At 33.8% G+C, this 27,321-nt stretch overlaps 1 protein-coding gene and 1 pseudogene across 1 annotated transcript in view; one reads left to right on the top strand and one right to left on the bottom strand.

The window, feature by feature from the left end:
* The window catches only part of HDAC9 (histone deacetylase 9), a 900,368-nt gene that overhangs the window by 40,972 nt on the left and 832,075 nt on the right, over positions 1–27,321 (bottom strand). Inside the window, exons 25-26 of the mRNA XM_037737895.1 lie at positions 23,577–23,710; positions 6,390–6,474 (exon numbers count right to left, since the gene is read on the bottom strand). Of these exons, the coding sequence (XP_037593823.1) occupies positions 6,390–6,474; positions 23,577–23,710 (219 nt within the window). The remainder of the gene's footprint in view (positions 1–6,389; positions 6,475–23,576; positions 23,711–27,321) is intronic.
* LOC119470937 lies at positions 10,859–11,721 on the top strand (annotated as a pseudogene).

The following is a 27,321-nucleotide window of genomic DNA, read 5'->3' as shown; positions in this document are numbered from 1 at the left end:
AGGTGATGGGGAGGCAGGCAGCAAATCATACTGCCATGTGTGTACCTATGCAACAATCTTGCATGTTCTTCACATGTACCCCAAAACCTAAAATGCAATAAAATAAATAAATGGAAAAAAAAAAGTAAAATCAACAAAATCAGCAATCCTTTGTTCTTTCCTAGTATCAGTTGTTACTTCTAAGAATAGTTTCCAGGACTACAGATATAATAATAATAATAGTAATAATAATAGAAAGAGGAGGAAGAATAAGAGTAAAGAATAACAATAACATAGGGGAAGAGGAGGAGAAAGAAGAAGGCATTCACTCAAAAACACATATAGAAAACATAAATCAAGCACAGTTCTGACAAGGAGTAGGTGACAAAGATATTTGTCTATTACATCTCCCAGGAAAAATGTGATTTCATTCTTACTTTTCTAGAATGTGTAAGAGTGTGCTCTGCACATTGCTGGTGTGGAACTGTGCAGATAACTGACTATGCTTTAGTCAATTACATAGTTACTTGTAACATTCTGCTTGAACAAAAGAAATCATGTCCCTTTTCAAAATGTCCTCAAAAGTTGGATAATTTCTGAGGACTATAAATTCATTTCTTATTACCCTAAATAATACTGTGTGTGTGTGTGTGTGTGTGTGTGTGTGTGTGTGTGTGTGTGTGTTTTAAACCATAGAGGATTAGTAATACTCACAAATTTTATATACAAGAAACATGGAAATCGCTCCTCTATTTATGTAAAACATATTGACAAGAACATACGGTGAAATTGTAAGTACTGTCCATTCCTTATTCTTGCCTGTGCCACCATTTTGCCTTGGTTAACATAATAAGAAATTCGAAAAAGACCTCAATTCACTAAATACGGGAGAATACCTAAATTGGGGGAAGATTGAAAGGGGTTACGGGGGAAAATTTCTACTGTTCTTTTAGGATTTTTCTGCCTATTTGCCACTTTGTTGCCATAGTAGCACCAAATTAGAAAAGCAATTCCAATGACGTGCCATGCCATTCTTGGTGAAATTCCTCAGACAAGTGGCTTGCTCATTGTCACATGGTTGGTGAGCTGAAGACAGGATTACATTGGAATTAATCTCATTTTAAAATCTTCCACACCGGTGTTTTTCAACTTATTAGAGGCAAACCACTGGAGGCTTGGAGCAAAACTGTAAAAGAATCCTCAAATTCTTGTGCACATATGCATTTCCTTAATCCACAAAACAAAAGATACTATGATTATCATTATTATCATTCAAGAAGTCTATGAAATTGGTTGACACTTAAAAGGAATACTCTTTTCACTAAGAAATTTAAACAAATGAAAGGAAACTATGGCTCTATTCTTGTGTTTCTCATATTTTGGGGTTTCATCAATATCAATCATTATACATTTTTAGAAGTTAAAATTATAGTCTTTCAAACTAAATAATTTTAGTTTTATGGAAAACTCACTTCATGATTCCTCCTCTCCTATCAGTGAAAATGTTACAATGGGCCAGCACTGGTATAAAGAGTGGTATTTGAGAACCCTGGTGCTCTCATGCCATGCAGAAGAATGAAAGAATTCAATGGTGCATACACACAGTAAATCAGCAGGGTGCGTTTCAGGAAAGGAAACATCCATATGAGAGTTCTTTATCTCACTCTGGGCTGACTCGTTACTGGCATCACTTGATTATTATAGCCAGCCAGCAAGCCAAGTGCTAGATCCAGCTCTGAGAATTGTCACCCTAAGCTTACCCAAGGAAATGACAACTCAGAAAAATAATCCATATTCTTTCTAACTTAGGAATGACTCATCCTTGTGGGCTGTGAAGGAAGGAGAATAAATGGGCTCTCGTGTATTTTGCTTGGTCTTCTTAATCCCTCATTCTGCATGAGTGTGCCAAGGAGTATAAATATGTGAGGTTGGTTACCAAAAATCAATCCAGGCTTAGAAAATAAAATGTGGAAAACATTGAAAGACTAGCTGAGTCATTCATTCAACACACATTTGCGGAGCACCTAGTACATACCAGACTGTGCAAAAGACATGGCAATTAAAAACAAACAGGAACACAGCAGATATAATCTCTGCCATCAAAAGATATTATGCTAAGTTACCAGGTATTGCAGAATTTCCTTTTGGAGGTTTGAATAATATTCTATTTTATTTCTATACAACATTTTCTTTACCCACACATCCACTGATGGACACTTAGGTTGCTCCCATCTCTTGGCTATGGTAAATAGTGCCACAACGTACATGGGAGTGCTAACATCTCCTTGAGATTCTAATTTAAATTCATTTTGATAAGTCTTCAGAAAGTGAGATGGCTGAATCATATGGTAGTTCTATTTTTAATTTCTTAAGGAACAATATGAAACTTTTTTCCATTTTGTCATCTCAAAGACAGTTGACCCTTGTATGCCATTTATCATCTTAAGATGGAACCAAACCCTCTCCTGTCAGGAAGGGTCTTCACCTGTCAGGAGAAATGGTTCCCCTGCTGTGGCCTTGTAAGGCCTTTTCTCCTCAGCTAGATGAGCAACATAAACAAGGACAGGACAACATAAATGATCCTGTTGGAAAATATTCATATACATGTGGCCAGGCAAGGAGCCAATGCTAATCACAGTCTCCAGCACCTGCATACCCTCAGCTGGGAGTCTCAGCTCTCAAAAAGAAATTAACAGGAGACCTGTCAGCATCTTGCCATGTGCCTTGGGATAACGCTATCTAGAAACTTGCCTGAATGTTTCCCACACACTACAAGGCCTGCTTCTCAACAGTAACATAGTTTTCTGATACTGTCATTCTAAACCGCAGCACAAAAGAACCCTTCAGAACCTGGGCTAGGAGGTGGGCTGAAATCTGAACACTCCCCAAAGTTGAAAGGAGGCACTTGTGTGACACTCAGAGACAGATGTGAAGCGGAAGTGCTCCCATTGAACAAAGACTACCTTCAGGGCTGGCTTCATAACAGGTAACCTGTGCAGTTGTGAAGTGCCCCACTCTCAGAAAGACCCTATGCTTGGTTCAGCACTTTGCTGTCACCCTCTAGAAATTACTAATATTTTTTAACAAGGAAGAGTTTACACAGTTTCATTTTGAGCTGGGTCTCACAAATTATGTAACCTGTCCCTACCACTTTCTCTGCCAAAGGGGAAATGAAGAACACAGTTAGGGTCCTGGAGTACCAAAAGAGCAGGTGCAATGGAAGCATGGGATGTAAAACAGGAAATCAAGCCCTGTTTCCTAAGCAGGGAGCCCATAATTTAAATTTCCCAAGCCATTATGAAGTTTGAGACTCTGAAATACACCCTCCATTTTATTGCTCAGTGGACATCAGAGGGCTCTTTTCTGTTCCTTTAGTCTAGGAGAGTGGCCCCAAAGACATGCAATTATAACCACATAAAAATGCACCACACAGGCGTCAAAGCTGCAGGGCTGAAACACTTCCTCTCTACCAATATTCATGCCATTTCTCAAATGAGAGATTGCTTTCCTATCTTGTGTTTTCTTTCTTTTTACAACCTCAACCCACTATCCAGATCCCTCTCAACTGACATTTAAGTTGTCCTTGTGGTGATGCTACTATCATTCCTTCCTGGTAAATGTTTTTTAGTGTCACCATCACCTTGACTTTCATCAGGACTGCCTACATTATTTGTAGGACCTGATACAAAATGAAAATGTGGACTGCTTCTTTAAAACTCAGTAAAAATTTTAAGGCAGCAATAGCAAGAGCCTTACACTAAGGATGGGGCCCTTCTATGCGTGGGACGTATGTGACCATGCAGGCTAAATGCCCATAAAGCTGGTCCTGATTTTCATTGGCCTGAATTGGGTCATGTACCCATTTCTTAACCAATCACTGTTAAGTGGGTTGACTGACTTAGACAAAAACAGCTCCCCTGGAGTTGGAGCTAAGCGAACTTCCCCTGAGTTGCATGGTATCTGGTAACAAAGATTCATGAATAAAACCAGACTCCTTTTGAGTAGATGTGAGGAGTGCACTGTTTCTGGGTATACCAAAAACAGTGCCCACTACACCATATATCCATGACTCAGAAGGAGGAGCTCTGGTTGCTTATGGCCTTTGTTATTTATGGTCTTGAAGAATTATTCAAGTCCTACCTACTCAAATCCACCTGCTTTTCATTCCCAGCCTCCCATGCACCTCAAATCTGCTGCCAGTGCTTCCTGGAGGTTCATCTAGTGACAAAACAATATGATTCCTGTCCTCCTGATGAATATCCTCAAATTTAGGAACCAGAACTAACAGACATTTAAATAAATAAAATTCAAATAAGAGGAACATTAAAATTAAATATACCAATGAACAACATATTTATCTTGAGAAACTATGGCATTATTGTATCAGCAATAATGCTCCAAGCTGGGTAGGGTACTCAATAAAAGTTTAGAAGGAAATGGATTTCACAGTCAAGTGGTCAGTGTTGGGTGGTGTAAAATGCAGTTTGGGGCAGAAGAGTGGAATTGACAATCCTTAGTGGCAGGATATTCCTACAGCAACTTTCGATAGAGAGTGAGTCTTTTTTGAGAATCAAACAGGTTTGTTTGGCTAGAGAAGACTGCAAAGGTCACTTGAAGACATTAGTGGTAAAAGGAAAAAAACTATGCAGCAGAAAGTCATTACTAGGAAATTAGATACAATACAAAGGCAACAATAGAGTTTATAAAGATGTACAGAAATTATGACTTTTCATACCTCCGTAGAAATAGAGTGCTTCATTTCTGTTGTTCCTTTCAAAGCATTTTCACTCTTTCTTCAGTTATTCAACATGCTGTTCAGCCCTTAAGAACCAAGCTTAGGCTATATAGCTGTCAAGCAGCCTTCCTTACTTTCCAGTCCCTCTCACCTCCAGTTGAAAGGGAATGAAGAAAAAGACCATCCCTTCTCCATGACCTCAGTGTACTCTGTGAATATTGTATTGGAATTATTTACTAGTTTGTCTCTCACTCACTGGACTGTAAGCACCTTGATACAGAAACTCTACCTTATTCCTCTTCATCACCTCTGTGCGTTGGTAATTGATCAACATGTAATAAGAACTCAAAAATCCCTATTGAAGTAATATGCTCAGAATATACATGGGACCAATCAATTTTAACACTTTGTGTATATAATGGCTAAACAATGCTCAGAAAAAGATAATAATATGTATAAAGACTGAGATATTTTCATTCTATTAATGACCTGAAAGGGGACATTGGATTGCACGTGGATGAAAAGGAGAATGCTATTGAAGATGACTTCAAGATTCCTTGCTTTGAAACCTACAATGACACGTAATAGACCCTCTTTATCTAGCCCCAGTGGAAACGAGACAAAGACAAGACAATGACAGGATTTTCTTCTCCAGCTTATGAAACCACCTCCTGCCTTCTCTTCTTTGTCTCTGTTAGTTCCTTTACTTTAGGCTTATGTCAGAGGCTTGAATAGTGCACCCCAGCATTTGAATGTTTATTTTTCTGTTCCCTAAAAGTCTTTGAAATTCATAGTTTATTTTAGTTATGACATGTAGTCAATAAATGTTTGTTGAGTACATATGGCGCTCAATCCCAGCATGAGTGAGATTAAGTGGAGAATTACCTTTACTTCCCGTATGGCTGATTTGTAAACATTCACATTGTTTGATAAATGGATAATTTAACTCCAGTCAACCCATATCTCTAAGCTGCTACTGAACAAGCAAAGGCAATGACCCCAGAGGGAGCTGGAAAGTGGCTTCTTAAGGTGGCACTTAATAAATGCTTCTACAGGACAGTAGCAAACCTAAAGGTTTTCCTAATTCTCCTTGACATCTAATTTTACCCTTTGGATTTTCTCTTCATGCTGATCTTCATATTAATTTTGGCTTGATATCAACATGTTTGTGTGCCCATGTGCATGTGTGTGTATGTATGTGTGTGAAGGGAATTGGATGGTCTAAAAAGTCTATGACTTAACCCTACTTTGTTAAGTTGGATTTTTCCATACAGAGGTTTTCTCATTAATTTTTTTCCTTTCCTGACACATATAAATCAGTAAATGATTGCTGAATTCCAACATCATTAGGAGATAACTAAATTTCGTTAAGATTGGGTTATAAAAATCACAATTTCTGCATTTACTTCATGGTTCTGGGTAAATGCTTAGTGGTTATAATATTTAAAAAATCCAAATGTCTGAAATATATTAAAAAAACAAGATTCTAAATCTAGAGTCTCTATGTCATTAGTGTAAAATAAGAGTGCTGCATTAAGAGCAACACAGTAACACAATACATAAGAACCTATGTGCAAATTATCTCTAAAGAAGTGTTTATTTGTACTCTAATTCTCAATGTAATTTTTGTTAGTTTTACCCAATTCAAATTTTTAAAGAAACTTTAAAGACATACGTTGAATTTCAATGATCTTCTGTAAAGAAATAACAGCATTCATATTCGGGCTTTGGTGGAGAACATCTTCTGCAAGTGGCTCCAGCTGCAAGAAGAGTAGATAATAATATGAGCAGAATATTATGACTTTACAGTAAGTCTCACAGAAGCAAAGCAAATTGAAACAACCTAATCCTCAGGAAAAGCTTGCTCCAAGAACTAGTTAACATTTTGCTGATATTAGTTCTAAAAGTGTAGCCAGAAAATAACTGTTTTACATCCATGTAATTGAATTCCAAGGGGCTTTTCTATTGGTCGCAAGACTAATCTATGAAGTCCCTGAAGCAGGTGCACGTCTGTGTATTATTCATTATAAATCTGAGTTATTTCTGTAATTTTTGTAGGTTCCTGACAAACCAAATTCCATCATGTCTGTATACGCAGCTGGGCCCTGCAAACAAAACCTCAGGGAAGTTGCTATAGACAGAAAGTGGGCAGTCTATTATCCATACTTTTGCAGTGGTTTTACATCTAACCACCTTACACATTTGGATACTTCACGAGAGAAAGCCAGGAGACACAGCTGCTGTTATTCAAAGGCCATTGAAGAAAGTAGTAGAGAAAAGGTTCAAATAACCAAATGTAAAGTAATTGTACAGTTTCATTTAACTTCTATTTTATTCATAACTATGCAGATGTCTGTGTGTAAGCACAACCCAAATTCCTACCTTGCAAATCTATCATGATCTTCTGGAATTACACTAATTTTTCATGGAGAAGCTCAGCAAACACTGTTTTGCAAGTAATGAAGAGAAGCTTTCAATAATTTATGGAGCCTAATTGTCAGACCTAAGTCTGATAATGCATCCCTCAGAATGCTGTGGCGATTAGCTTGGCATGTTACAGCAGAAAGTGCATGGCTAGGGCCCTTGCAAATAAAATAGTTGTCCAGCTATTGTGACCCAAAAAGCAAATAAAATAATAGTAACAAAAGGATTAACAAAAAAGTAGCTTTCCTAGAAATGTTAAGGTTAATCATCTCAAATATGAACTGGTGATCAAACTATAACTTGGTGTGAATGGAAAGCGATGTCACTAGATGTATCAAAGCATGAACTCATCTATGTCTCTTCATCTGTAAGAAAAACTAAAAAAAACATAGGGATTACAAGTTTCCACAGCATATGTGAGTGAATCTTTCCCTCAGGGTCTCTCTGAATTGATTATTCTATTCTTCAATCATGAAATCTAAAACAATAGCACCTTTATTCCAGATGTCATAGGATAACAGAGTAGCTCAGGGATATTTATACATGGGTAAATTCACTAACTATAACTCTCCAGAGTGTTTTTCTTAGCTGCCAAAGAAAAACCTTTAAAACATCAAAAGGTTTATTTGCAATACGGTTTGGTGAGAGGGAAAAAAAAATCATTATCACTGCTCAGTGGCAGTGCAAGGTTCTGAAATAAACTCTTAAAATTTGTTAAAATCATTTAAAAAATCTGGTATTTCAAATTGTATCTTCAAGAATTTGTTAGTCTAGTAACACTCTCTCAACTCAGAGGAACTACTGAATCATAAACTGAAGTTTACTTGGAAAATTCTTATGCATTAGACAAGGTTGAGTGAGCTGCTTTGCTCATAAATAATTTTTCGCTCCTTTCTTGGAGCTTAGAGAAAATAATTTTAATAGAAACCAGGTAGGTTTTACTAATAAAACATCTTGAAATGACTGTCTATATTCCAATATTTAAGAACAAAAGCATGAGGCGATATCAGCATATTTAGCTCTTCAAAAAGCCTCCCTGTGACTTCGGGGTAAAAATGCTGACAAATTGAACGGTGCTGGCTTCTGGAAAGAAAGCTATAGGCAGATCAAACATCTAACTTCTGAACTCTTGCACACTGAGGTCTGGGCTATTTTAAAGACTGGGGTTATATAGAAAGCATAAGTGACTCAGTAAAATACAAACACCCCTAAACCCCCAATTTAGAATCTTCAGTTAGAGGCAAAAGAGTTGTGTCTACTTTAAAAAGCAATCCAGAGAATTAAGGCAATTAAATTGATCATTTAAACCTCCCAAACCATTTCCCTGCATGTTTTAGTTGAATGTCATTTAGAGGATTTAACCTTCAGTAAATTGCTCCAATTTGTTTCATTTTAAGTGTATACATACGGACAAAGCTGAATTCAGAAAATTCACAATGTAGGTTCTTTATTTTTTCTCTGTTAGCTATGAAATGGATGATATTATCTCCACTGGCAAAAGGCAAGTGGTATTTACAGTCTGTTTTTATAAAATTAAAATCTTATATGGAGGGACCACAGAATTGGGTTGTCTTTTCCAGAGGGTTATTTATTTAATCCCTCACAATTATAAGCACTAACAATATCTGACTGAAGCATCCACTTAATAAATATGTATGAGTGTTGGTCAATATTCATAATTTAATAACTAAAATAAATATTCATTTTAAAATAAATTTGGAGTAGAAAATAAAAATAGGTGGTAAAGTTTTGCCATGTATTTAATTTAGGAGATTAGATACAACAAAAACATTGGGTACTGAGGCAAATCAGCATTATAAAAATTATTAAAAGATAAACAAGGAAGTAATTTATGCAAACAAGACAATTTTTGCATGCAAAAAGTTACAGAAAGATAAAGCACATGCAAATGTAGAAAACAGTACACACCCATCATGCCATCTTTGTCAAGCAATACTGTTAAGTCATCTAGTGTATCTTATAACTCCATGATAATTATCGAGAATACACTAGATAACTTTAACACAATCTCTTGACACTTAAAGCTCCCATCCAGCTTAATTATATCTCAAGCTTAATCACAAGCATTACTCACAGCAATTCTTTACACAGATTTTCAGGATCAGTGACAGGGAAGTTTATTTTTCTACAGCATTTTCAGAAAGTTGTGATAATGTAATGACATGGTTCAGATGTTTGTTAAGTTGCATACACCATACTCATTCTAAGTATCATAGCTACTTTGAAACACCATAAAAGTCCATAAAATTGTGGCCATTATCATCTTATAAGTAATTTCCAGGTTCTTTAGAATCAGATCAGTTAAATCATCAAAAATCATTTTAGTTGCCTACAGTTCATCTGTAGAAATGGGTGAAGGATATTCTTGGAGGAGATGTTAAGAGTTTTAAAATTTATGCTGTACTGATGAGACATGAAAAACAGCTCACTGATTTTTTTCATTTGCATGATTCAGAACAGAACAAAAGAATCTAAACAAAGCCTTTGCAAACGTAACAGGTGTATAAGGATGGATGTATACATCAAGAAAGCAAAGGATCTATTAGTCTTGTTAGTGTTTTTGTTATGTTTTGATGTTTCCCAAATATTTTTTAATTCCCAAGTGTCTTAATATTTCTGTACCTTTATTCTGTTCCCTTTTTATTATCTTTTCTTCATTCTTCTTTGAACTGGTAAAACTTTACCAAGCATTCAAGGACCAGCACAAATATTGCCTGCTCCTCAAATTCTCTACCAGAGCAAATTTCTTCTACTCCTATGACCCATTTCCCCACAAATCCTCTTATTTGCTAAATACATTATGTGGTAATAAGTCATTTTTTCCAATTCTCTACTTCGTTGTGAGCCATTTAAAGCCAAAGATGGAGACTGCATAGGAAAGACATTTTTAAAATGTTGAACAAATGGAGGGTTAATTGAAGAAAAAACATGAAGAGATGACCTTTGTTCTGCTCTCCATAGTTAACAAGCCAAAATAAAATGGGTTCTTCCTTTTGGTTGGCTGCTGTAATCAGGGTATGGTTTTAAGACGAAGAATCAGAACAGCAATGATAATTCATTTTGTTTTCTAAGGTGTACTGCCCTTGTATAATTTCCAGACAATTATTCTCTCCCATGCATTGGCAGGGTTTCCCGACATGTAGGCAGATATTTCTGTAGATCAGAAATGCAGGGAAATGGAAAAGAAACAAAGACCCAGGGTAAGCAGAGGCAGAATAGCCATGCCAATAATTAGAAGAGAAAAAGGCTGCTTCCAATTGAGCAGGAAGAAAAAATAATAGCCTGACTATAAAATGGAAAGAGATTTTGAAACGCACTGAAATTAATCTTTAGCCCAATTTGAGGAGAAGTGGGATCATCCCAATATTTAGACCTCTAATCCATATACATATTATTTAATTAACTTACATGTTTGTTAACTTCTCTAAAAATATTTTACAATTTTATGAATATGGTCATATTCTCAGATAGATGTATTCTACGTATTTGTTATCAGTTTTTGTAAATTATGTATGTGTATATACTTATACTATATATATATATTATATATATATATATATATATATAATATGTATATTTATAATTTAATGTTTAAAACTTCAGTCCTGGTGTGATTCTGTCCTGTGTGCTTGTTCTCTAGAGCAGGAGTCATTTATCTCCATTTGTCTTCTCTCCCACCTAAGTGTATGCCACAACCCCATGGAATATTCGACGGACATGGTCATGAGCCCCCTGAGGCCTCAGAAATATCTTTTCAATTATGAACTAAATCTAACAAAGATTATCACTTTAATGCGGATAATGATGAAAATGAGCACCGGTTTTCTTTAAGAATGGTCAGTTTAGGAGTCGGTACATACAATGAATTGCACATTGTTGAAGCAGAAGCAATTTGAAATATAAAGGCAGTCCAATTAAAAGTAACACTGGCAACGTTGGAAATATCTGTACAGCCAACAGTTTCCATCACGGGCTTTGAAATATCAATACCTATGCTTATGGTTGAAGCGTGGTTCAGGGCAAGTGCATATGAGTGGACAGCACTTAGTAGCTGTGGAGGAAGATGCAGAGTCAGAAGATGAAGAGAAGGAGAATATGAAGCTCTTAAGTATATCTGGAAAGTGATCTGTCCCTAGAGGTGGTAGTGAGCTTCCACAGAAAAAAGTAAAACTTGCTGCTAATGAAGATGATGATGAAGATGAAGATAAGGATGATCATGAAGGTGAGGAAGCTGAACAAAAAGCCCAGTGAAGAAATCTATACAAGATACTCCTGCCAAAATGTACAAAAATCAAACCAGAATGGAAAAGACTCAAACCCACCAACATCAAGACCAAAAGGTAAGGAATCATTCGAAAAACAGGAGAGAAAAAACTCCTAAAATGCTAAAAGGACCTAGTTCTGTAGAAAACATTAAAGCAAAAATTCAAGCAAGTATAGAAAAAGGTGATTCTCTTCCCAAATTGGAAACCAAGCTCATCAATTATGTGAAGAACAGCTTCCTGATGACTGACCAGGAGGCTATTCAAGATCTCTGGCAGTGGAGCAAGAAGTCTCTTTAAGAAAATCATTTAAACGGCTTGTTAGAAAACTTGTCTTATTTCATTTCTGTGTCATTTGATATCTAGCTGTCCTTTTTGTAATACAGAGTGAGAACTTTCCATACCATGTCTGATAAATGTTGTCCAGGTTTCATGGCCAAGAATGTGCTGTCCAGAATGTATGTTCAGTTTTTAAAGATGGAACTCCACCCTTTGCTTGCTTTTAAGTATGTATGGGATATTATGATAAGACATAGTATAGTAGTGGTCAGGCATGGAAATGGTGGGGAGACAAAAATATACATGTGAAATGAACAGTATTAAAATGTTTTTTGAATAAATTTTATATTTACAGAAAGTTTCAAACATTGTACAGAATTACCATATACTCTTCACTCAGTTTCCCTTAAGGGTAAATGATTACATAAAAACAGTATATTCTTAAATTTTGTTTCCTATAGTTATGACAGTTATATAGATATATAATTTTTACTAAACCTTTTGAGTTTTACATTTTCGTTGATTTTTAATTATCAACCTTGTTAAATTTATATATTAAATCATAATTTAAATAAACATTTTAATAGATTTTCTTCACACTCTATTACATATCATCTGTAAATAGTGAAAGATTTATTTTTCTCCAATACTAATACTTTTTTCTTTTTCTTACCATATTTCTCTGCCTAGGATTCCCTGAATAATGTTGAAATGAAGCAGTAAGAGTATCTTTGTCTTGTTTATGATTTAAAAGAATAATTTCTATATTTCACCTTTAAACCTAATGCATACTGTAGAATATTTTGTAGATATCCTTTACCAAGTTAAATATGATATGTCTTTTATTTTTATTTGTAAAAATTGTTCATTTTGATTGAGTAATTTATCAGCTGCTTTTAAAACATCTGTTGAAATAGTTATATTTCTTCTTCATTGTCTTAATGTGATGAATTATAATGATTAGTTTGGAAAGTTAATATATTTCTAGCGTAAACCTAATTTTATGAACATTTAAGATGTTGATGAACCGCTAATATTTTCTTTAGGGTTTTAACTACTATGACTATGAGAAAGATTCTCCTAATATTCCTTTCTTGTAATAGTCTCTTAAGTTTTTGGTGTCAGTATTACACAGGCCTCAAAAAATTAGTTGTGATATATTCTTCCTACCCTCCACTCCTTTATTCTGAAACTATTTGTGATTGGTATTATTTTTTTCTAAAATTCCGGGTAGAATTCCCTGGTGAAACTATATGGGTTTTGGTAAATTTAATTTTAAAAACTCAATTTCGTTAGTAATTAAAGAACTATTCAAATTTTCTGTATGTTTATACAGTCTTGCAAGGCTGTATTTTTCTTATATTTTTTCAATTTCAAATATTCCATTTCATAAATTTTCAAATTGTTTACATAAAGTTGTTTTTAATATTTTCTTGTCATCTTTTTAATAAGGTTAAAATTTATAAAAGTCCCCTTTTCTTTCCCAGTGTAGGACATGCATGCTTTCTCTTTGTTGATCGGTCTTACTAGAGTCTGATCACTTTTATTACTTATTTCAAAGAATCAACCTTTGACTCTAAAAATCTTATAATATATGCTTCTTTTCTATTTTATTATTTCTATTTCCTTTGGTTTCTTTGCATTTAATTTGTTGCTTTGATTCTCTAATTTCATGACATGTGTGCTTTCAATATTATTTTTAAGCTTTCTTATTTCCTGACATGTACATTTAAAACTATATGTTTCTCTAAGTTCAGCTTTATATATCACACAAGTTTTCACATTTTATATTTTCATAATGCTTTATTTCAGAAAACTTTTAATTTTTCATTGTGATTTATTTGGACACATGAATTAGAGTATATCTGAAATCTCAAAATATGTAAGATTTTCTACTTACCTTTTAATACTGATTTTAGTTTAAATTTATTGTGGTAAGAAATTATACTATGTATGAATTTAATTGTATTGAAACTTGCTTTATGTTCCATATATGGTCTATCTTTTAAAATGTTAAGAATGTCTCGAAAAGAATGATATTCTGTCATGTTTGGGGATATATGATCCATTATATATTTAAATTATAGCAAGTTTATCAAGTGTTTATATCTTCCTTATCACCCTTCATGCTTATTTTCTTCATTATTTATCAGTTACTGAGAGTATTATGCTGAAATTTGTTATTATGATTGTAGTTTTGGCTATTTTTTTATTTCGTTCTTTCTATTTTTGCTTAATGTTTTTATGCTGTCTTAGACACATAAATTTTGAATTGTTTTATATTCTCGGTTGATAGAATATTTTATCAGTATGAAAGATCTCTTTTGATCTTGATTTCCCCTTTTTTGTTTTGCCTTAAAGTCCATTTTTATCTGGTATTAATATAGTTGTATGAGTTTTCCTTCAGTTAGTTCTTGTGGATAAATTTTTTTTCATTTCTTTCATTCAAACTTTCCTTATAATTATATTACAGAAAGCTTCCCTATAAACACATCTGTTATTACAGTGCAGTCATCTTTGTCTTCATTGGTGAACTAAACCCATTTATATCCACTTACATGTGATTTGTACAACCGCCCAAGCTAATTCTAAAATTTTATTTAAAAATGCACTGGGTTCAAATGTAGCCATGACTGTCTTGAAGAATAAAAACACACTGAAAGATCTGTTCTACCAGATATCAAGACTTTTAATAAAACTACAATAGTAAGACAGTCTGATAGTATCACATAAAAAGATAGAAACCTGTGAAATAGAATAGACTCTCCATGTATACATGGACAAAGTTAACACCACTGAGCCACAACGAATGATGGTCTTTTCTATAAGTGGTACGTATATTTACACTGAAACAGACAAACAAACCTGACCTCTATATTATGCCATATACAAATTCAATGCTGGATGAACTGTGCATCTAAATGTTGAAGTCAAAAGATAAACCTTTCAGAGAAGAGTAAGGAAAGGATAAAAATAATCTTTTCATGACTTTGAGAATCCAGAAAGAATACTTAAATAGAATACAAACAGAATTTATTCTACAGGAAAAGACTGATAAATTATACCACTATAAAAAGTTACCTTCAATTATTGAAGGTCACCTCTAAGGATGCTGAAAAGACAAGATATTTCTGCACATGAAACCAACAGTAGAACCTACAAAGAACTGCTGAATCAGTAAGGAAACAGACAATATGAAGGTGGGCAAAAGTCTTTAATAGATACATAAAAAACAGTAACTACAAATGATCAATAAATAGATGAAGAACTGCCTCATTAGTATCTGGGCAATCTGGGCAAATTAAAACCATGATGATATACTACTACACATCCAACAGAATGGCTAAGATTTTAAAAGACTAACAATACAGAGTATTGGAAGGATACAGAACCATGGAAACAGTTGTATGCCACAGACAGGAGTATAAATTGTAACTACCACTATGGAAAACAGTTTGGTGCCATCCACAAAATTTAAACACATGCATATTTCAGAATTCAGCAATACCACTTGAAGAAATATATTCAACAAAAATGTGGGTACAAGTGCACCAAGAAACACACATAAAATGTTCATCGCAACATTACATATGATAGCTCCCAAACTGGCAAATTTCCCTTTATCTGTCAAAAGTAAAATATGTAAATAAATTGTGACATTTTCCTAAAAATTATTTTTACAGTATGGAACACTATCTGTTAATAAAAATGAATCAACTATAGCTGGCTGCAACAAAATGGATAAATCTCACAAACATAATGTTGAGCAAAATGAGCAAGAAAGGAATTATATATTTTATAATTTCATGGATATAAAGGTGTACATTAAAATGTAGTGTTAGAAATCAGAAAATTGGTTACTTTCAGAAAAGAGAAAAGGGATACTAGTTAGAAAGGAAATGTGGGGTCTTTTGACATGCTGACATCACTCTTTCTCTTGGCTGATCATTACATATTTAATCTCTGTGATATTTCATTGAGCTGAACATTCATGTTTTGCAGTTTTTTGTATAAGTATTACATTTTACAATTAACAATTTTTCAAAAATTAAAAATTCCAAAAAAAATAAGCACTGTGACATAAGAGAATAGGGAAATAGGTCTGGCTCTTGAGTTAATGTTCTTTCCACTATATATTACGGTGCTTCTAGGAAACAAAGTGAGTTTATATATTTTGATGAGAGAAACATGTTATATTTTTAAATACAAGGACACAAACTCACTTACAAAGGTAGTTAAAAGTCCCCATGCAACATGAAAAGCGACTCAGACAAAATGCAAAAGGGTTCAGTTGTCAGGGTCAAAGATGTTGTACAACTTTGGAAGAATATGATGATCAAGACCAAGAAGACAAGGAAAGTAGATTGTGATACAGATCTGACTCTCCATGCTAATGAACTATTATCAATTCCCTAGTGAGGGGGGATTGGTGGTTAAAACTCAACTCTCATTTGAATAATTGTCTTAGAGAAGTCTGCAATTAGTTGTGTATGTTTAATTTGATTGTGTAAGTAAATCTGGTTATAATTTTATCCATATTGTGATTCATGAGTCATTCTCCAAATAACCTCTTTTATTTGGAGTCATTAAAATTCTTGACCAAATAAATTGCGGGGGAAATCGGAATCAGGGTGATTGTATTGGGTCTGCCTGCATCCTCCCTAAATGTAGATGACATAGGGTGATGCCAACACAGCAATAAAGAAATATCTCTCATCAACAGCAGTGACATAAGTCTAACAAGCCTTATTATAGTAACGGGAAGATCAAGAGGTAAAGGGAACAGTCATGGTCATCAGCTCACATGAGATACTGAAGGAATTCCTTGAGAAAGATAAGAGAAACCAGTGAGCTAGACCCTGAGATTATTACTATAGTTACTGTTCTATTAACTGAATATTATCCAAAACTACTATGGTTTAGATAAATGTAGGTTATATAATATATCTGCCAATGAATGAAAGGAGGAAGACTATGAGAAGATGCCTCTGTTCCATATGAAACCCAAATAGAATACTATAATTTCCATGATGCTTAACCATGGACAGTTTGTACATGATATATTTAAACATCTATGGCAATCACCAACTAAGTAATTAAAAATAAGCCTGAAAATAAATGAAAGAAGGCATGGTGGAAACAGCATAATGAATGCAATTTGTTGGATAATTCCAACTATTGATATTCTTGCTTAATCATTAGGCAAGTTTGTAGATATACAACATAATGAGAAAACAGTTAGAACCAAACAGCAGAGTAGGGAAAATACTATATATGTTGAAAAGTGCATGTCAAACCAAAGTTCTAACAACAGTGAAGGGAAGTCTGTTCAGGGCTATATGTGTAGTTTTCCAACATAAGCTCTGTAGTTTAGGTATCAATTGTTATTAAGAAGGATTGGCTCACAGCAAATGCCAAAAATCTTGTTTACTTGACCCAATTTCTGCAAGTAAGTTTAAATTTGACAGTCAAATCTGGTAAGCCCTTTTTCATTTTTTGTGCCTCGTATTCTTCTATTTGCTTTTAAATCTCTTCTTCATTTAATTTGCTAATTTTATGTTTTCCAATATTTTCTTTTTTTTGTTTGTTTTATTTAAGAGATTTTTTGTGTGATACTCTTTTCCAAATGTTGACTTTTCTGCTAACAAGACCTGTTTCACATTATGTAGCAGTGGTGTGCTGGTAAATGTTTAACTGCTAACTGACCAAGAAGTAGTCCTAATTTGTAGCATTTGCTGATTTCTGTGGTGTAAATATTCCCACCACGGTCTGTTTCAAGCTACTAATGTGAAGTTATTGAACTCAGATTTGAGCAGAGATACACACAATTGGCTTTCACAAGTCATTTACAGCCAGTTTCAGTATACTGTGGTTACAGTATAATTTTGTTTATTGATTATCTGGGAAAATTGCTAACAGTTACTTTCACAATAAGCTTTGTTTTCTTCTGTGAGCTTCTGCCATTTCCAAAAAAAATAGACTGTTTTATTGCCGTTGTTGTTTTATTCCAAAGCTTGGGATTCATTTGTTCAAAGCCTCCATATTTTTTCACAGAAATTCTAATTCCTTATGATATTCCAGCACATAGATTCAGTCTCAGTATATACTTTAATTCTACTCAACATACCTCTCCTCCACCAAAAATAAAACAAATCTAAACAGAGCCATCCACAATTCCAAGAAGTCTTAATGTCTTTATCTATGCTTTCCCATTACGTGATAATCTTTTCCTTCTATATGAGCTCATTTCACTCTGACTTTTTATTCAAGATGTGTTAAATATTAAAATATTCCTCCATCTCTATAGTTAAAAACAATGGTTCTATGTTATATTCCCAAAACACTTTGATTATTTTACTTATATTAGATATTTTGGTCACAAAATACATGCCCAATAAAAGACTAATGAATAGACAAATAAATGAATGTCATACCATGTTTGCTTCACACAGCAAAGAACTGCTTTCTTTCCTTTATTGGTTACCATAACCTATGAAATGTCCAGGTCCCTGGCCTATATTCTCCTTAACACCCTCTGAAAAACCTAAAGACAAACAATACAAAATATTTATATAATGGAGTTTTGAATTATCCAAACAAACTCCACTTCATTTGGCATTTGTTAAAACATATAAACAAACAAAAACATTCACAATCAGTTTGGCTCTGCCTTGTTGAATATAAGAAATGCAACATCATAGGCCATATTTACACTGAAAAGTATCTTCAAATAATATTTTCCCCAAATGGTTTTACTCTCTTTAGATTATACATACATTCTCTTTTAGAATATGGAGTCTTCAAAGTTTAAAAGAAAACCATAGAAAAACATTATTCTGACCTATCACACATTGTCCCTGTATTCAGTTCTTCCTTCCTTTACTCATGAATGGCAACTATTTAGGAGCTTGTAAGCTTTCCCAGATTCACACCAATTCTCCAATGGACAAAGCCTCAGCCATACTCTAAAGAATGAAAAAGATGGCAAAACAACTTCCCCATTCGGAATCTAATGCAAACAAACCCCTGATGAGCAACTTGGACAACAACATCTCAAGAGTTCACCTCAGAGGTGGTTGTCAACACTTACTAGAGTCAATTCAAGAGACTATTTCAGCAGCTTTAGAGCAAAACATCATCTTTAAAAGATTATCAACAAACACAATCACTAAGTATAGCCACTGTTTGTGAAATTCAAGTCAAATGAAAGCAGCTAGGCATACTCAACAGGAGATAGCCGTTATTAAAAAGAAAGTGGAGAGAGGAAGGGAGAAAGGGAGGAAGAGATGAAGGAAGTGAGGGAGGGAAGAAGAAAGAGAGGAAGGCAAAGAGGGAAAGAAAGAAAAGAAAAATAAAAGAAGAGACAAACAAATCAGAAGTCAAATTTTAAAAAGAGTGAGGAAAACCAAAGCATGCTATACATTCCAAGGGTAAAGGCTGAACTCTAAGTACTAGAGGCTTTAGCATAATCTCCACAGCTTCCAGATCTATGACAATTTGCTTTGCTTATTTTCCCTAATAAGCTTAGAAATCATCATTTATTTTGTATTGACAGGTGATCTAATGGCCATGTTCTCAACTCACTACCCAAGGCTTCTACTACTATGTATCCTGTCCTTTGTTTTACTTGCTTGAAGATTTTCAATGTTTTTGTTTTAGATTCCACAGGAATGGCAACTGCTTAAAGCTTTTCTCACCTCTTGGGAAAATTTCTTTCAGGGGAAGTAACCCAGGGTGCCACTAATTGGCTTTACATAACAGTAGGCAAATTTAGCCTTAAAGCAACTGTGACACTGTTTGCCAATCAGCTCAAACACAGGTTACCAAAATCAGATTCTCTGCGAACCTCACAGATGTTTCTATTATGAATTCTAAAAACTATGTGGCTATTGACATAAGTATCCCTAATGCCTTTCCAAGCAACCTAATGATTCTTCTCATTTAAATATTCACTTCAATTTCTTGCAAACCCCAAGCTGGTGTTTCTAAGTGCTTCATTGAAAAAGATAAAAAATATCCATCATGCACTGATTGGAATGATAAATCTAAGTTCTAAACTTTGCCAAGAAAAAGAAAAAAAATGGACTTTTGGTATGCCTTCAAAATCAGTCGCCCCTAGGAATTTCCTGTACCATGCTCAAATTAGTTTTAATCCAATAGTGTATTATTTTGACTGACCTTGTACATATTTCTTAAAAGAATAGTTAAGAGATATTTTGCTAAGTAGATCATTTTCATGATAAAGATATTTAAAAAGAAGAAAATGCTTGTTTTGGGTGTAACACTCAGATAACTAGAATTTTTAAAAATCAAGTTTTTTGGTACCCATCTATGTTTCTACACAGATACAGAGCTAATGGTTCCTGTTGATTTTATAATTACTTTGGTTTATGTAATACATATATTTCATGATAATAAGCCATAAGAAGCAACATTTTGCTGTATTAACATGGCCTAGCCAAAAACAACAAGGGAAAGAAATAGCATTCAAAAAACTGGCAAAATGTTTATGAATTCTAATCCTCTGCACATGAATAAATACATCTGACAAAGAGCAGAGGCCCTCAAAAAGGCGCCTCTTGACCTTTCTAATTTGAGTTCAATTGCGTGTTCAGTGCTGAGAAACTAAAATGGGCTCTGCCAATGTTTTAAGTTCAAGCTTTACTACATTTTGTTATTTGTAGAAGTGAAATCCCAGATAATGAGTTATAATTGCTCTATTAATCACTTGAAAAAAGGGTTTGGAGAGAAACTGGGATTTGAAATTGCAATAACCAGTATCTGAAAGACATCCTTTTGTATTTTCTTACCTATAGCTTACCATTTAAAACTACTTTGAAAACTGCATATATGCACTTTTTAAAAAATGGTGAGTTATATGCAGTGTGCTTTATGTATTACTTTTCTGAAATAATGAAATTTAAAACTTCAATGTAGTCATAAGGATCTTTGACCTGGAAAAAAATACAGAAAACCAGGCCTTGGATTATAAATTATATTGTCAATGAAAGTGAGAAGAACTCATTCTTCAATGTGTTTCATGTATTATATTTTCATTTCCTTTTTCCAAATGAATTATAATGTACAACACGCTTGTATTTTTCTTTAATTTTTCACTTTTAATCATCTTCCTTTTTCTTAGCTTTGTTCTTCCATATACTGATAGACATGACACAACAATATTTACCTTTCAAAAATTCAATAATCCCATATTCATTTGTTACCTTTAAAGTATCTGCTAGGAAATCTATATTCTTGTTTATGTTCTCAAGAAAATTTAATGCAAAAATATAGAAAGGTATATACTATTTATACCTCCCTTCCTTTAGTTTATATTGAACACATTTTAGATTGTGTTTATGCAATTGAAGATCACCAACCAAAAGGGACAAGGTAGTATTTAGGGCTTCATAATAACTAACTCAAATTTACCATATAACATACATATTAATTAGTAAATTCAATGGTCAGTATAGCCAAAAATAATCATTTCAGTTAGCACTTACTGGAAATTTTAGCAATCTAAACACTCACATGGTCAGGTTTAATACTGTTCAGTGATACCTTTATTCCTTTCTCTGTCTCAGATCTGGTCTTTCTAAACATGTAGAGAAAAGGCACAGGTCTCAAACTTTAAATCAGGTGACATTATTGTCATTCTTTCTGTATTCTGGTCTCCAGTTAAATTCCTTTTCCTTCTTAGGCCAAAGGCTCTGTTTTTTGCAATATGTAGTAGATTATTAACGTTCAAACTCTTAATAATTGGTGATTTTCAAACAGATGCCTCCAGGGTAGCCAACAGCTACAGTATTCTCTCTCCTTTTTCTATCTTTTTGGAAGTCATCCATAAATTTAAGAGGGTGGTTTTAATAGCTAATTTAACATTTTGAGATATTTTCATATGGGAGTATTTAAGAATATGTAATCTCTCATATTACCATCAATTTTAATGTCACTAATTGCTCTATAAAAGCAGTTTATTTCATCTCCACAAAAAGCACATACACTAAAATGACCAGCGTTCTCCCTGTCAAAAGGGCATAGAATGGCAGCAAGGTACAAAACACACTTTGTTTTACAGTAAACACGGATAAATTAAGAACATGTAACTCCACACAACTGAATCTGTTCTGAGACATAATCATTTCTTAAAGAAAGAGATCATATGGGAGATCACTCTATTGTTATTGGAAATGTTCCCTTGGAAGAATAGAACTGGGCTAAGAGCAAAAGATTTTTTAAGAGAATAGAGACAGAATCTTTGAAATGTATGTGTTCAAAGAAAGCCAGTAAAATCCCAAATTTCCTTCCACATAGGCAGAAAAGTAGTCAACTTTTGCAATCAGATAACATTTCTTTCTGGGCAGGTCAATTATCCACGGAGCCACAAATCCACAACCTATTCTGATTTTCTGCACATCTGATGTAAGCCTATCAATGCAAATATTAATATGCTTCTGTAACATATTTCTATATTTAAAATCAAATAAGTGATTTCAGAATACGGGCATTCATGTGAAAAAAATGTTATCTGGGGGGCACAAAAGCATTCCAACATCAACTCATAAAATAAAAATAGCATTTATTTCTTGCACTCCCTTACCGCCACAAAAAAAATACTCAACATCCTGTTTGACATTATTGGCTTACAGGAATCTTGGAAAGACACTTAACATTTTAGAAAGTTTTACACACCTTGAACTGTGTGTGATCTGAAACAGCAGTACTTTGTTGATACTAATCATTAGATAATTACATCCTTTGGGTTATTGTGCTGTCTAAAATTAACAAGAATATAGTACTTGAGAAATACTTAAGTTTTCTCTCCCATATTTTTTCTTCAAATTAACAACATACATTTTTACTTCAATAAATATGAAAAATAATCATTTGGGAACACTACAGATTTGTAAGATAATGATGACAATAAGAACTATATGTTCTATGTGTAGAAGAAAAGGCACATTTTGTTTCATAAATACTACAGGCAAAGACATGCATTACAGTTAAAAATGATATAAATGATAGATTTTAAAAAAGATTTTGTATATGTTTAATGAGCAAAATCATATTGAAAATTCATAAAAGGCAAAATGCATCTGATAGTCCTAACACTACTATATAATCACTATAGAACATAGGTTAATTGATAATATTAATGAATACATAGAAACTTTGAAGTATTTGCTGAATTGCAACTGATTGGTTGAAAATGTTGCCATGAGTGCCATGAGCTGGAAGTGAACCTCCTAGCAATTGGATCTGAATTCTGCAGAGTAGTCAGAAAATATGTTGCAATGTAGCCATGTGATGTAAGAGAAAAAAGAACGGTCTTTGGCCATTTAGATTCAAGTTCATATCTCAGATCTTATAATGCATTCTGACTGCATGACTTTGAATGGATTTCTCAACATTTTTGAGGCTCATTCTCACCATCTGTAAGATGGCAATATCTATCTCTTGGCATATAGAATTCTTAAATGGTGACAAAAATAGTTTACCAATTTTTAAAATAGTTTTCTTTCCCCTAGAAATAACATAATCCCACAAGAAATCTAGACAATTTTTAAAGTTTTATTTCTTATTCAATGTTTCTATGCTCATTAGTTGGGTCAGTGGACAAAATGTTCTTATTTTTGAGCTCTGTGGCTAACCTGATTGAAGGGAGCGAGTGTTACACAGATTCTATACCGGGAATAACACTGTAGTATATAAGAACATGTAAACTCATCTAAGCCTTACCTTATTTCATAATGGTAAGAGCAAGGTTAAGCTTTCTGAGTATGAGGAATTTTTTTAAATTTAAAAATATGCATGCCTACATCCCTGATTCTTTACCCCTGCCCTTTTCTATTTTTACTTTTTTTTTTTTTTACCTCATTTCCTAGAAGGGCATTTACACAGGCTTCTGATGCATCACAGATGGCTGTGAGATCATGTCCTCCTTCTAGAGCCAACACCACACGTCCTTCAGCCAATGTCATCAATTGCTTCGTCAAATGACCAAAACCTACCATAATACAAACAGAACATTTCAAAGTTTTAAATCAAGAGAAAATGATCACTAGAACCTAACACTGATTGAGCATGTATTGCAAGTAAGTCATTACTAAGCATTTTCTGGGTGCGAACTCATTTAATAATCACAATAACTTTATGGATTAGGTCCTATTACTATCTCTATTTTACAGACGAGGGACCCAAAGCCCAAGATCCCACAGATAGGAAGTATCACAACCAAGACTTGCACTGTTTGGTTCTTTACCAGTGCACAGTGCTGCTTTTCATAATATAATCTGTATGTATCTGGATAAAAAAACTGAATATTATTCAGCCAGTGTTAACAAGGCAAACTGTTCTATTTGCTTGCCATATGCTTCCTGTCTCCATCATTGGCCTTTATCATGGAAAGTTTTCTATATCCGAAATTAATATCAAATTACTACAAATTTAAATTATCTAATATAATTATTTACATATATAATGTAATATAAAGTCTATTAAATTATATTTCTATAAGCATTATTTTATTATGAAACATTTGATAAATGCAAAATATGAGTAACATCTATACATGTTATAAAAAATAATAATTTGACAAATGTCTGCTTTTCCACCTTCCAACTTAAGGAAAATTATGTTAGCAACATTTTTTAAACATTCATGTGCCTCTCTCTGATAGCAGCTATCCTCCTCCTTCTGGGAGATCAGGATCCTGAGTTTATAATTTCATTGTTTTCCTTTGTTTAATTTGCTTGTTTTTGAACTTTATAAAAATGTTTTTCTACATTTGCAATTTGATTTTTTCGTGTATTTTGTTAGCTTGTCTATGTTGATGTCTGCAGCTATAGTTTTTTGGCTGTCTAGTAGGCCATTTTATGTCAAGAGAGGTTATTTACCCCTTCTTCTATTGACACAGAGTTTGTTTTCTTCTTATCACCAAATTCCAGATTTTTTCTTTTTTTTTTTTGGCATTACAAATAATGTTTCCATGAACATTCTTACACAGTTCTTCTGGTGCACATATGCATATGTGAAATGGAATTGCTGAGTCTTAAAATCTGTTAAATAATGCCACATTATTTCCAAAAAGCTATTACTAAGCCCCACTCTCAGAAACAGTATATATGAGAATTCCAGTTAGGTCACATCCCTGCCAACATTTGGTATGATTTGCCAAGTAGGTGGTAAAAAAAAATGGCATCTTACTGTGGTTTCATTTTGTATAAGAGGGAAGCTTTCTATTTCTAAAGTAGACATTTTATTATAAATGTAATTTAATCTAATTAATTCTTTACACAGATATACTTTTGCCCATAATTTGATAGTGTTGTTACATTAATATTTCAAATATGAAGCCATCATTACATTTATGAAGTAAACTTGGTCATAATGTATTATCTTTTTAATACACACCTGGATTTGTTTTGTTAATGCTTTCTTTTAAGATTTTTTTTTTATATTCATGAATGGGGTTAATCTGTTATTTTCCACTCCTGTATTGACCATAATGAATTTTGATGTGGTTGGGACCCTCTATTTTTATTACCTGACCCCAAAATGTTGGGGAGAAATCTTCTATGAAAACATATGGGTCTTGCGTTCACTTTGAAGATTTTTAACTATTGATTGAATATTTTAAGGGATTATATGAGTACACGTGGTTTCTATATCATCCTAAGTTACATTTGTACAGGAGTTTCTTTCAGTTCTTAAATTTGCTGAAATATAATGTTTATTTACTCTATTATCTTATTTTGAAATTTCAAATAGATGAGGTGGATAATTGTCTGTAAATGTTTCCTTGATCTCTTTTCTTTCATATTTTCCATCTCTCTCTCTCTGTCCTGCATTATGTATATTTTTGATTCAGAGCTATCTTCCAGACTTTCCCTCTTCAGACATCTCTAATCTGCTAGATCACATCTTTAGTTTTTTTGCTCTATTTCTGACTTATTGCTTATTATTATACTTTTTAACTCCTTATGTTTTTTCTTCCTTTATTTAAGCATAATTATTTTATATAACTGACATTTGAAATCTTTTGCTCTCTGTTGTTTATGCTGATTTATGTTCATGCTGCCTTAATTTTCTTGTTTTTTAAATTTTTATTAATTTATTTAATTTGTAAAGTAGTTTGAGCTCATATTCATTGTAACTTTATATGTTAAAAATCTTTGAAGTTTGGCACAATGGACTGACTGACTGTGAACACAACCCAAAATTTATATGTGGAAATTCTAAACTCCAATGTGATGCTATTGAGAGGCGGCCTTTGGTAAGTAGGTAGAGTCCTCGTGAATGAGCTCAGTACCCTTACAAAAGGGACCCCAGCTCTCTTGTTGCCTTCTAAGGATCCAAGGAGAAGCTGGCAGTCTTTTATCCAGATTAGGCAAAGTTCTCATGAGATTAGTACCCTTACAAAAGGGACCCCAGAGAGTCCTCTAGCTCTCTGGTTGCCTTCTAAGGATCCAAGTAGAAGTTGGCAGTGTTTAATCCAGAAGGTCCTCACCAGAACTGATCATGCTAGCAGGCTGATCTCAGACTTACAGCAATCAGAACTGTGAGAAAGAAATTTCTGTTGTTTGTAAGCTATCAGTTTATTATACTTTGATATAGCAGCCTGAACCAAGACACCTGGGTTGAAAGTAATACCTGTCTTTCAAAAGCGTGATATTGTTTGCTTCTGTTGGATATCTGGGACATAACCATCCAGGATCTATTTTAAATTCTTATATTGCAGGACTGGCTGTGGAGTTTGCTGTTGTTGTTGTTGTTGTTGTTTATACATGTATATTATAAACACAGACCTTAAAACTTTATTACAAATTCTCACGGAGAAGAAAGCCAGGGCATTTTTCCTTTTATTTCTCCTTTCCCTTCCCTTCCCTTCCCTTTCCTCTCCTCTTCCCTCTTCTCTCCCCTCTCCCCCTCCTTCCCTCTTCTCTCCCCTCTCCCCACTCTCCCCCTCCCCGCCTTCCTCTCCCTTCCTTTTTCTCTTTCTCTCTTACATTCTTTCTCTTTCTGTGAAACTTTCTTTTGAAATTCCCTTTATTGATAGCAAAAGCTAAGATAGAGGTGATGTTTTATTTAGGAATATTTTCCTTTCTCCTATTTATTCTTTTCCGAAGTGTTGGCCCTTTGTCACTCTTTCTTTATTCTGGTCTCCAATTAAATTCCCTTCTCCACTTAGGCCTAAGACTCTGACCCTCTTTTGCAATATGCAATAGATTATTAACATTCCAGCTCTTGGAGAGATTTTGGTATAGATTCTCCAGATTCTTGGAGATTTTGGTATAGATGTCCCCAGGGCAGTCAAAAGCTTCAGGATTCACTCTCCTTTTTTTTTATCTTTTAGAAGTCACCCATACATTTAAAAGGATGATTTTAATATTTAATTCAGCATTTTGAGATATTTTCACATAGAAAGGTTTAAGAATATATAATCTCTCATACTGCCAAATTTGAATGTTTCTCATTCAACATTTAGAAAAAATTATCATGGCATCCTGTCCAGTTTCAGGGGCAACTGCCAACAAGTAGGGTAAGTAAAAATAAATAAAAACATGTGTTTCAAGAGAACATTTAATTTTTTATATGCTTTGTGAACTTACAGCAAAA

Source organism: Cebus imitator, unplaced genomic scaffold (genome assembly GCF_001604975.1).
Source record: "Cebus imitator isolate Cc_AM_T3 unplaced genomic scaffold, Cebus_imitator-1.0 Scaffold45, whole genome shotgun sequence".
NCBI classification, from domain to species: domain Eukaryota; kingdom Metazoa; phylum Chordata; class Mammalia; order Primates; family Cebidae; genus Cebus; species Cebus imitator.
This window is presented reverse-complemented; position numbering and strand designations above follow the sequence as displayed.